Raw genomic sequence first — 12503 nt, forward strand, 5'->3', positions numbered from 1 at the left:
GCATAAAAGTTACCACTATAACTTTGTCACGCAGTGGTAACATCCCTATAAAATCCTTGACTTGATTGGCTGTTGATCAGCCTTACCACTGGATGGCAATAAAGTTACCTTTTAATAGGTCTATAGTAACGTTTATGCAACGGAACCCAGTTACGGACTGTTTGCATTATCTAACAAAGAAGAGGACAATATTCTATCAATAGGCCTACAATAACGCAAGCGCTAGTGCGAGCTGAAAATTGTGAAAATTACGACCCCAAAAATGGACATTGCGAGCACTTTTTGTATCAATTTGTATAGGTATCTTACTACACTTTGATGCTAGTGCGAAACGCGTTCTGAAAATAATTGATATTCCGACCTAAGGGGCAGCAGAGCGAAGTTGAAAACGGGGGGGGGGGGGGGGGGGGGGGAGGGCACTTCATACCAGTCCTGTTGAGGGAAAAGGGCACATTTGCTTTCGAGAAGGGCACTACTTTTCTTGGCTTTTCTTAAAACAAAGAAAAAAAAGACTCAACTTCCCCACTACATGACTCATGAAACTTAAAGCACGTAGGATTATTCTTTACAAGTTTTTTCCTTCACAATAACATAAAAAATGATATTGTTTTCTTGTTTTTTTACCATGATTCTGTTCCTTCATGGTATGGGCATACAGGTGGGGGGGGGGGCTCTTGCTCTCCCCCCCAAAAAAAAAATCCCGACCAAGAAAAAAAAAGAAAAAGAAAGAAAAGGGAGGGGACATGGATAAAATATGATACCATTTTCCGTATTCATGTCAAAATTTATCACAAACTCGGATCAAATAAATAAATGAATAAATAAAAAATAACGCGATACGCCATATTGAGCTTCCTCAAAATTATTGACACATTACGTCACTGCTTCATGAGAATTTGCTAAAAAGTTGCAAACTAAACGCTGGTTGTTCCTCTGCGCAGCGTTTTGTTTCGAATAGCAAGGCGCCTTTTGCATTCTAAATTTAACTAAAATGGGTTTTTCCAGAATCATATGTGAAGAACACTTGTTCGAAAGGAAAATGGCCGCCATCAAACCATTAAAAGACTGAATATTAATTTGAACAAATTCGAAAAGAAAAGGGGCGTTTATCAAAAGTAAATACGGGGATAATAAAATAGGGCCCCCGGATCACCATCCCTGTCCGACCTAAAAAGTTGACTTTCTAGCACTTCTTGTAACCATGAACAGAATGCTTGTCTAACTGATGCGAATACAAAGCGCGAGCTGAAATGTGTATTCGGATAAGGAGATTTTCAAACTAGAATTCACACCGAGAGGAGACCTTATACATGTATAGGCCTACGCTATCTCATGATCGAGTGCGTAGTGATCGAGAGCTAGAAAAAAAATAACTTTAGCACTTTTTTGTAACCATGAACACGACGTGTATCTCGCTAAAACAATGTAATGAAACAAATTATGCATATTGACTTGAAAAAAAGTTAGATCTACGGCACGGATTAACAAATTAAGTATGAGTGAAAAAAAACCCAGCGATTTATAGCATTATCAAACTGACTAGACTGTCACTGCCTATATTCAACTTCGGGATTCTTCATGAGAAGTCAACAAGAGGCAAATGATTATTTTTTTCTCAAACTATAAATGCCTTCATCCAAGGTAGTATCCAAAATATTATCCGGGGATATTATTAAAATTCCCGGTAAAATTTCAACAACAGCAGAAATGCAGCAAATTGGTGTATGCGCTGTAGACTATCGATTAATTAAAGGTCCGATCACGTGACCAAATACCCCGCGCCAGTCCAAAACACAAAGCTGACGACTCGTTTACCGAACTAACGCAATCTATTTTCATTTTCAAGAGCAGTTGGTTTACTGAAAATCGCATCTTTGGACTGGATCATGGCACAGTCTAAAGTGACGGATTACTACAGTAGACGGAAGCTTAATTCTTCAATTAAAACAACAAAAAGGAGTGCTGGACGTCTGAAATCTGGCGACATCGAGATCACCCCGACAAAACGCCCGAGAAGGACGGCTGCCCTCCCAGACACTCTCCCGGTGAAAACTGCAGCGTTCGGATCTCGCCGCGGCACGGGTGAAGTTGATCTCTCTTGTCAACTTCGTGCATTCAATAAGTCCAAATCAGAATCAAATGCTGCTTTAGTAAGTAATATACTGACACGCACTTTCACAGGAACGACTGTTCAAGACAAGGAGAGAAAAGACAATGTTGTTTCTCCTAAATCTTCCTTCCCCGAAACGAGAAGAGAGTTGGAGAAGACGCCTCTCAAACGACAAGTATCGGATCCGGAGAGAGGAAACCCACCTCGAAGAAAAAGAACTAAAATTAATCTTGAGCAAGGTTCTGACAAAGGAGATGTTTCAAGATCAAGTACGAAAAGGGCAACTGCTGCAGTTCGATCTAGCAGGAGGCGTCTTGAAACAACATCAACAACAGATTCTACTTCAAAATCAGTCTCAGAAAAAATTGTGAGTGGCCTCGCCATTCATCGGCAATCTATTCAATAACAATAGTAATATAGGCTCTAACATTAGTAGCCTAAATGTTAATGATAATATCAAGAGTGTAAACAGGAAAAATGTTTTGAATTGAGTTTTTATCGTTAAACTTTTTTTTTTACTTCTTTGTTGCAAAAATTTGTCCTAACATTTATAGATCTAGTCCGAGACCTCTAATAATTATTCCAATATGTTTTTAATAAAAAAGAATGTCAAACTCTTTCATCATGAAATGTTGCAAGGGGAAAAGGAGCTTGCAGTATGTCTCATCATCCTGGTAATTCTATTGTTAAACGAAAGTTTGATGACACAAAGAGTAGCAGTACATGTAGTAGATCTAATAATAATAATAGGCATTTATAAAGCGCCATCTATCTAGAAATATTCTATTTCAAGGCGCACGCGAAAAGACAGAATGAGAAAGTTTGGATGAGTGTCAAAGTGCCAATATTTAATACTGTTAGAAAAGATGAGATTTCAGTTTCGATCTAGATCTAATTTTTAAAATAAATTTCCAGTGCACACATAAAAACAGTGCCACAAAATTATAGATTTGCCTCAGGCCTCCTAATGATTAATGGATTAGGCCTATATATATATATTTCTTCCTGCCTTTTTGTTACATGTAGTGAGTAAAACCAATTTTACCATATAGATACATGTATAGTATGTATGATGGGGGGACGTAAAGCTACGCACTTTGTTTTCAAACAATAAAAACTGTCCCAATTTTTATATTTCAACAAATTATATTTCACTAATTTGTGGCAAACATTCTAAAGATCATTAACCAAGAGGAAAATATCGCAAAACTCACTAATACGAAAATCCCGCCGTGTTTTCCGAACACCTCTTGATTTTGCCGCCCGATGTAGAAGGGGTCCTAAAGCTACGCACTCGGTTTATCATGCAAAAAATGGTATTTCCTGTGCCTCAATTTCTAAAATATATTCAAATTATTATAGGATAAAATGAAATTAAAGTGAATATAACTCCAAAATTCCAAACAGTTGTTGGTTTTCTCTGCATTTAAAGATTTACGGCAGCCTCTGTAGAAAAAATTGAATAGGAATCGTTCGCCACTGCAGTCACAGTTCCACACACAGAGTGCGCATTTGCCATAAAAACTGCATGCGCGATGAGTGGTGCGTAGCTTTAGGACCCGCATAGCTTTAGGAACCCCTACCATACAGGTTTATCCATGAAGCCTGGCATTTGAAAGGTCCATGTAATTGTGTCAGAAATCAGGTGTCGCCTTTTTACAACTGGAAAATGACTTTTTTTCAGTGGTTAAATGGACGGGTATAATCTATCTTGCCATGTACATATAACTCACTTCAGCTGTTTTGACATGACAAATTTTATTTGATTTTTGAAAAAATACATTTCATTTCAGGAGGATAATGACCCAACTCAGATGAAGGAAATGCTAAGTGGATGTGGAAAGTTAGCAGACCTTCAGGCGCGCCTTGCCCTTGTTAAGGATACAGCAGCAGACATCAGGAGACTCAAAGCCTCAAAACCTTTGCCAAAAGCAGTTCCAACGATCGCAAAGTAGGTTGATCTTTTTTAAAAGATTTATTTATCATTAGACGGAAGTCAATAAAATATTTGTAATTTTGGCCGCAAAATTGGCATAATTCTGTTTAATATTGTATATAGAGAAATGATACTACAGAGTTAACAGTAAATTAACAATGATTTTGCTTAGAAATAAAAGAAATTTCAATAATGTATCTGAGCTACAAGTGTTAGTGTAGATATGTAAAATACAATCTTATTTTTGTAACATATTCAAGAACTGCTACAGTAAAGGTTCCTAAAGGGGAATTCCATAAAATTTGTATGTCCAACCCCCTACTGTATATGTGGGATGTTCATGATATTTTCAGTCTCTGATTTCTTGTTCTTTTGACATATTGGAATGTTCTCAAAGGACCATGACTTGGTCAGTGTATAAAGTTAAGTAATACTTGACAAAAATGGGGGGCGGACATACAAAAAAGGGTTGATCATTTTATACAATTGCCCTCAACACTCGGGCCCAATCAGAAGGAATTTTAAAGTGGTACAGTATGATTCTGGTGTTGACTACAAGTGAGATTTGCCCCTCTAGTTGCAATGGGGCTTGTTTCATTGAACTGTCTGTGCAATTGATTAAGAAAAATACAAATTTTACAGAAAATAAGTTATGTGACTGCTGTAATGAGTTACATGTAAGACAGAACATATATGTAGCATACTGAGGAAATTTTCTGAATATGTGCAAGCAAAGCGAGCAAGCAATGAGTTAGACCTTTTTGATATTATGATCTTTTCAATGTCTTGATTGATACGCTTTTTGCTTTTATATTTTGCAAAAATTTAGTTTAAAAATGCTTTTGCTTTTTATTTGATAAGATTCATTTTATGTAAACCCAAACAACCTTTAATTCTAGTGATTTATGTGTGATTTAAATTCTGGGTGTTCAAATTTTTCTTTTTATGATATTATTCTCAAATTTACTTTTGTAGGAAAGAGCAGGAGAGTGTTCCAACAGTAGTTCCTGCATTTGAACGTTACCGGCACCTGATCCAGGCTGGTCCGTCAAGTCTTGCTCTTCCGTTCAGGTACAGATCATTAGAGGAAGTCTTCCGTTGCTCAGACACTGTTGTCAGCATGCTGCATAACCGGTCAGAGACCTGTACCTTCTCCAAGCTCAAGAGTGGCGTCCAGGAGATGAGTCGCAAGTAAGTGCTCTTGTAGAGTCACCTTCTGAAAATATTGGCCTTAAAGATTAGATGAAATTAAGGAATTGAACCGATAAGTTTAATAATTTGTTAACAAATTTTCGGCATTACTCCTATTTGTTTAAGATCAGTATGCTCGATCTGTAATGAAAATCATAAGATCAGTATGCTCGATCTGTATGAAAATCATAAATCATAAGTCAGAAAAAATTGGAACCAGTGGGATTCGAACCTGCCATCTACTGTTTTCCGGGCAGCGACTCAACCACCAGGCTATTCTGGTTCACGGCTAAGCCACGATGAACTGGAATTCAAATACCCTCAATCCTCTTCTTTCTGACTCATTACTATTCAAATGCTGTCCGCCGTGGACAATAGATAGTAAATTAAGAGGCTTTTATTGGAGGAAATTATAATTTGTTTAACAACTTTTCGGCATTACTCCTATTTGTTTAAGATCAGTATGCTCGATCTGTAATGAAAATCATAAGATCAGTATGCTCGATCTGTATGAAAATCATAAATGATAAGTCAGAAAAAATTCGAACCAGTGGGATTCGAACCTGCCATCTACTGCTTTCCGGGCAGCGACTCAACCACCAAGGCTATTCTGGTTCACGGCTAAGCCACGATGAACTGGACTACAAATACCCTCGATCCTCTTCTTTCAAATCCCACTGGTTCCAATTTTTATGATTTATGATTTTCATACAGATCAAGCATACTGATCTTATGATTTTCATTACAGATCGAGCATACTGATCTTAAACAAATAGGAGTAATGCCGAAAATTTGTTAAACAAATTATAATTTCCTCCTATAAAAGCCTCTTAATTTACTAAGTTAAATAATGTATTTAGAACTGCCAATGATTTCATGAGCAAGACTTTAAATTTGAACCAGTGGGATTCGAACCTGCCATCTACTGCTTTCCGGGCAGCGACTCAACCACAGCGACTCAACCACCAAGGCTATTCTGGTTCACGGCTAAGCCACGATGAACTGGACTACAAATACCCTCGATCCTCTTCTTTCAAATCCCACTGGTTCCAATTTTTATGATTTATGATTTTCATACAGATCAAGCATACTGATCTTATGATTTTCATTACAGATCGAGCATACTGATCTTAAACAAATAGGAGTAATGCCGAAAATTTGTTAAACAAATTATAATTTCCTCCTATAAAAGCCTCTTAATTTACTAAGTTAAATAATGTATTTAGAACTGACAATGATTTCATGAGGAAGACTTTAAATTTGAAAATTGTCAGTAGGTCTAGATGTTAAATTGCCATTTGTCCACTGCCAACTCATCCACTCACCACATGGTCTACTTTCATTTAGTCTAAAGCCATTTCGTCTAACAAGCATTTGGTCCAATCATCAATTTGTCTATGACCATTAAGTCTCATAACCAGTTGGTCTAATATTCGTTTAATTTTCATGCATTTTGCCTAATTAACACTTAGTATAATTAGACAAAACGGTATGTGGACTAAATGGCAATTGGACCAACTGGTTATTAGACGAAATGGCAAGTGAACGAATTGGCAATTAGACCATGGGGATATTGGACGAACTGATGTAAGAGCAAATGATATATTAAATGAGCTGGCAATTGGACGAATTAGCATTGGACCAAATGAAAATAAACCATATTTAAATCTAACTTTGTAAAATGATGAAATCTAAAATAAAAAAATGATAACACTGGAGACCACAAGCACAGATAAGTACATGGGACAGTGTATTATTTGTGCTTTGAAAAAAGACCCTACACTTGGCTGGAATGCCATGCTTCTTTTGCAAATTTCTCAACAATTGCAAATTTTTTATCAGAGTCCTTTGGCAAATATCTTTTGTAACATACAAAGACATAAAGTCATCTCTTTATTTTAATCCTGAAGTACTCGGTTTCAGATTGTTTACACAGCTGGCATGTATTTTTAATTTAAGCTTTAGATAAGTTCAATATCAGGTGCTCAAATATAATTTCTATCTGACAGTTTTGATGATTTCTGTAGATTCTAGCCTGAATACAAATGACCTTTTTTTAGAGCCACGTATGTCTACATGTATCTTAAATTATCCAAATACATGTTAAAGCTCTAAGTTTGTGTCAATTGATAATGATTGAATGTTGATCATTTTGTTTGTGGGCATGTTCAAGCAGGAATGTGATTTTTTATGTTGAAAACATTGATCATTTACACTTTTTTTTAAGGAACTTTGAGTTAGATCATCTGAAACAGATTAAGACAGTGTACCCATCTGCATATGACATGCACTGGAGAAAGAGCTTATCACAACAAAAGAGCAACTCTAAAGATGGCAATGTTCATCTTATTCTTGAAGCTAACCTAGCAGACATCCCAGTTGGAGAACCTCAAAACAAAGGTATGACAATGTGGACTAATGGAACCATATATCTTGTATTAGCACATCTCTTTAAACCTAAAAGTCACTGGTGTTCATGATCTAATAAATGTGAGTTCAATCAGAATCAAATACAATGACCAGTCAGTGGAAAATTTAAAATGATAAGGGATATATGTGTGACTGAAATAGTGTTGCCAGTGATTTATATTTAAAAAAATAAATAAATTTTAACAAAAGTAAAAACATACAACAAAGAAATGCGTGATAAATTTTAAAACAATGAAATCTTGGATCTTGAAGTCAAGAAATAAACACAGAAGTGATGTGATATAAATGATTTTTTTTCTTTTGAATTTGATCAGATGAAGCTGGGGGTTCTTTGATGAAAGACTTGATGCAAGGTAATAAGAACGGAAGTGCATTGTTTGAGAAGTTCACTCCTTCGATGCTCATAGCCAGGAAAACACTCTTCCACAATGGTTTAGTGGAGATCGTCAAATCACACCACAAGGTTAGTACATGACCACTGTCTGTCTTATCATGAAAATAGACCTTTATAATGTCATCATGCCACAGCGCCCTCCCTCAGAGGATGGAGGAATACATGTAAATGAAGTTGTCAGAAATGTGCCAGCTGCATGTCACCAATGCATGCAAAGCAATGGCTTCTGACTCTATATTTGGGGGGTTTTATGAAAGGGTATATAGACTATCCTAATGTTCATTGGCCAATGGTAGGAGATCACTCTGTCAGAAAGCTCATGAGAGTTATGTACATTTAAAAGATATCTTCATGCTTCGATGGCAGAATTACAGATTCTCTCAAAGAGTGGCACAATCACATAGTGAAAATTGCATCAATGAATAATAATTCAAAACCTCAAGTCAATATTGACAGTGTTAATTCCTTTAAGTTAAAATCCAAAACCAAAATAATTTTATGTCATGATGGAAATTGAATTGGTAGGCCACAATACTGTACGATTTTATGCTTTATTTAGGGGATTGGAAGCAATAAGCCTTTGTAGATTAATTGGTTCATACACTTAAGTATTTCAAATTCTGTAATGATTTATTATTGCTGTTTTTGTTTGTTTTTTTGCAAAATTTCAAGGAATACCTGGCTAGCCTGACTCCACCAATCACATCAATTCCTGATAATAAGCTTCATCGATGGCATCCTAAGTTTCCATTAGATAAGATCCCAGAGGTCCCAGCCTCAGACCTTCCAGAACCTCCAAAAGTTACGACCTTCAACACTGCAAAGGATGTCCTGGACAAGGCTCGACAAATGATGGTTAACCCGAAGGTAAAGATTAGGTTGGCTTTTAAATAGGCTTGAGCCATTATATTATGTTTTGAATAACTTTTATCCAGACGATTCTAATTAACCGGAAGGGGAATATTCTTAATTTCATATTTTACGTGCATTCGTGAAATGCCTGGCTATTGTCCAAATTGCTATGGAACTATTTTAATTTGGTTGTAAACTACCAGGAAAATATTCCCTTTGTTCATGACAGTGAAAGATACATTTCTAGAAATTTATGTTAGACTACATACTAACACTCAAGTGTAGGAAATAATTTTCATTTTTTAGGGGCTATTCCTTTAATTTGAAGGGCTACTTTTTTGGGGTAAAAAGTATTTGTGCAGTAAAACAAATAATATTCTTTGGCCACAATTTAGAGTATTGCTTTCCAAAAAATCTTGAATATTGTTTGGAACAGATCTTGGGGCGGCTCAAGAAAGAATGGTTGCCCCCAAGCATGCATTTTGGAGGAATTTTAGGGGCTATTTGGGCTGTCATGAGAGCAAATCGCCCTCATGTATTCCCTACACTGCTACTGCCTATACCTAAACTGATATTGAACAGGAAAATCGTCCAAACAAAAATATGCATTTTAATGCTCTGCAATACCCACAGTACGGATATTAATTTCTTTGTTTATTATTTGATGCAGGTGACAAAAGCTCTGGAACATGTCGCCAAGAATTCTGAGCTGAAAGCTGCGGTTGAAGCCAAGCGAGAGGATGATGCGAAGAAGAACAAGACCCCACAACCAAAGAAAGAGAGCAAAGCTCTGAAAGGGGTCTCCATGGATCTTGTGAACAGAGTAAGTACATGTACTATCCTTTGTCTTTCAGGGAGGATAGTTTATGTAGTAGAATATACAGACAATTCTGCCACCACCTGTGTATAGAATGACCAACTGTAAAGACCACAAATTTCATTTCCCATTAATACTTTGTCCCATTTAAATATGTATTACACAAACCTGTCCATAAAGGTCCAACTTTCTTATCGTTTGTAATTCTTGATTTGTAATTATGTTCATGCTTCACTGCAAACCTATTTTATTTTCGACTCTGTTGTCAACACTAGGGTAAAATGCAACAGAACACAAAATGAATCAATTATCCTATGTGGATCCTTGATATACATGTGTGTTTGTAACAGCACAGGGGATCTTGTGGTGTGCATGTAATCGAGGTGGATGGTTCTATAGTTCTTGCAAGGGTCTGGATCAGGGTTTACCAGCATATTTAAACATGTGTAGACTAATGTGAGCTAAGTGATGCAGACCCCAGAAAGTGCAGGCAAAGAGACAATAAGGTTTCATATTCATAAAGAGTATGATAATCATTACTCAAAAAACACAGGTTTTTTTACGATTCATGACCATTTCTTTAATAATCATTCATCTCAAGAAGTTAATGGTGAAAATATTTTCTTATAGTAAAGGCCTGGTCCCACTGGCGGACAGACATAAAACATATTCATAATGGATACATGGGACAAGCAAAATTTTTGGGTGGCTCCATCCGTTTTCATCCGCTCCAGACAATGGGTGAACAATGAAATCACAGTGGACGGATGCTTGATGGAAATAGAGCGTATGAAACATGTATGCAAAGAGTACACAAAGGATACATAAGATTTCCAACAGATTGCAAGATTCTTTTCAGTTTTACATCCTCTCTGCATCCAAAAGTACAGTGGGACCAAGCCTTAACCTTAAAAGCAACCCCTGAAGCCACATATTCTTTAAACTTCATCTTGTTTTTGGATGGTACTATTCATATAAACTTTGTGATAATATTTCTACTGTATTGTTTTAGATCAAAGCTAAAGAAGCCCGTAACACTGAGCTTGCCATGATGAGGAGCCCTGAGGAGGAATCTAGGATAGGAAGGTTGGAACGTCTTCCAGAACTCTGCAAGATTCTTAGAGTGTATCCTTTAAATAATAATGTCTACTCTCACCTTTGAAGGGAAATTTTACAACTATAGGGTGTATTAGTGTTCTCCAGCAATTGGAGTAGAATCAAGTTTTATGGCCATGGGATATTAATGTTGATATGGATGATGATGATATGGATCTGCAATGCAGGGTATATTTCATTCATTGCCTCATTTGTCAAGGTCATTATCAAACTCTCCCCGGCTGACAAAGCTAAAGTCATATCTCTGAATTAATTGAACCCCACACTGGAACTTTACCATTTGAATTAAGTGATTTCTTTGACGTAAATCAAATCAGATTTTTTCTAGCAGAGAAGAAAGCAGCTTTGCCGATTGACAGTATTATCCAGAAACTAATGGAGAGCTATCGATCTGCCCTCTCAAGAGGTAAGTGTCCTATATCTCTATCAATCTGCTTTGTTATTATTTGATATATAAGCAGACAGATAAGAAAAAAAATTGCAGATTAAGAGAGAGAAAATTTTAATCTTCCAAATCGATGGAAATTGTTAAAATCTTTGAGACAAGCTTACAAGGCGGTCAGAAACTGTAATGTCATCCTTCACAATTCCCATATCTTAGTTTCACTAACACCTCAAATCATCACTAACCTGTAGACAAATCCCTGTGTCTGATATGACGTTTAATATTTTAGGCTGAGCAATGTGAAAGGTACTGATCATAAAAAACCTGGGAGGAATGATTAGCCCCAGGGCATCTTGTTTATTGAACAAAATGCTTGATAAATTCACTTCTTTGTTATTCTTTCTCCAGTATCAAACTTATTAATATAACTTATAGTAACAAAACAATCAGTTCTGATTTTGATTGGTTTCTACTATTTTTTTATGTCTACCAGATGATCTTGAGAAGCACATTGCTTTGATGCTTGAGATCCTTCCTGATTGGCTGAAGAAGGTTGTTATCCGCAAGGTAACCTACATCAAGATGGACAGAACAAAGGAACTTGGTCTGGTTATCTCCGCCATCAATAAGGAGCTCAAGGAAGCTAAGAAAATCAAGTAAAGAGATTATACATCATGAAACTATGTACCAAAATTTATGTCTGCCATCTGGCTTTTTTAAGTGGAATATCATTACACGGACTCTATCAAAAAATGCAATTCATAGAAAAAAATATCCCAACCATTTTCCAGACGATATAGATTCTCACCTGTCTGCCACCTGGCTTCTACAAGTAGAAAATGCAATTCATGAAGAAAAATGTCCCAACCATCTTTCAGATGAAAGATTCTCACTTGTCTGCCATTTGGCTTCTTCAAGTGGAATATCATTGCAGGGACTTTATCTTTAAAATGCAATTCATGAAGAAAAATATCCCAACCATATTCCAGATGATAGATTCTCACCTGTGGACAATTTCTATGACACAAGACAAATGCATAAAAAGCTATGCTGCACCAGCAATTTTTATTTTCTTGAATACAAAAGCAGATCACAAACCAGTGCATTCTGGATGCTAACACATTTGTTTGTAATTTACTTTATATTCAAGCCAGAGTTTAGCTGGTTGCTGGCAAAGCACAGATGCTGTGTGCGATGATAATTGTCTTAATCAAAATTAAATTAAAATTAAAATGCAAATCATGCATGGGTATTAAGGTATATACTTCTTAT

The 12503-nt window shown here is 36.3% G+C and overlaps 1 protein-coding gene across 1 annotated transcript; it reads left to right on the forward strand.

The window, feature by feature from the left end:
* The first annotated feature begins 1758 nt into the window (after positions 1–1758).
* On the forward strand, positions 1759–12187 carry LOC121408344 (DNA replication factor Cdt1-like). Its single transcript, XM_041599783.1, has 10 exons — positions 1759–2477; positions 3904–4061; positions 5022–5237; positions 7465–7637; positions 7982–8130; positions 8734–8928; positions 9584–9736; positions 10743–10855; positions 11164–11252; positions 11725–12187. The coding sequence occupies exons 1-10, from the start codon at positions 1887–1889 to the stop codon at positions 11889–11891; spliced, it is 2004 nt and encodes a 667-aa protein (XP_041455717.1). The 5' UTR covers positions 1759–1886; the 3' UTR covers positions 11892–12187.
* The last annotated feature ends 316 nt before the right edge of the window (positions 12188–12503 follow it).

This window comes from Lytechinus variegatus, chromosome 2, assembly GCF_018143015.1.
Source record: "Lytechinus variegatus isolate NC3 chromosome 2, Lvar_3.0, whole genome shotgun sequence".
Taxonomy (NCBI): domain Eukaryota; kingdom Metazoa; phylum Echinodermata; class Echinoidea; order Temnopleuroida; family Toxopneustidae; genus Lytechinus; species Lytechinus variegatus.

Excerpts from the sequence above, each read along its gene's own strand:
- LOC121408344 (XM_041599783.1), top strand. The coding sequence starts at position 1,887 with ATGGCACAGTCTAAAGTGACGGATTACTACAGTAGACGGAAGCTTAAT. Across the intron at positions 4,062-5,021 it reads GCAGTTCCAACGATCGCAAA|GAAAGAGCAGGAGAGTGTTC; the intron begins GTAGGTTGATCT and ends TTACTTTTGTAG. Across the intron at positions 8,929-9,583 it reads AAATGATGGTTAACCCGAAG|GTGACAAAAGCTCTGGAACA; the intron begins GTAAAGATTAGG and ends TATTTGATGCAG.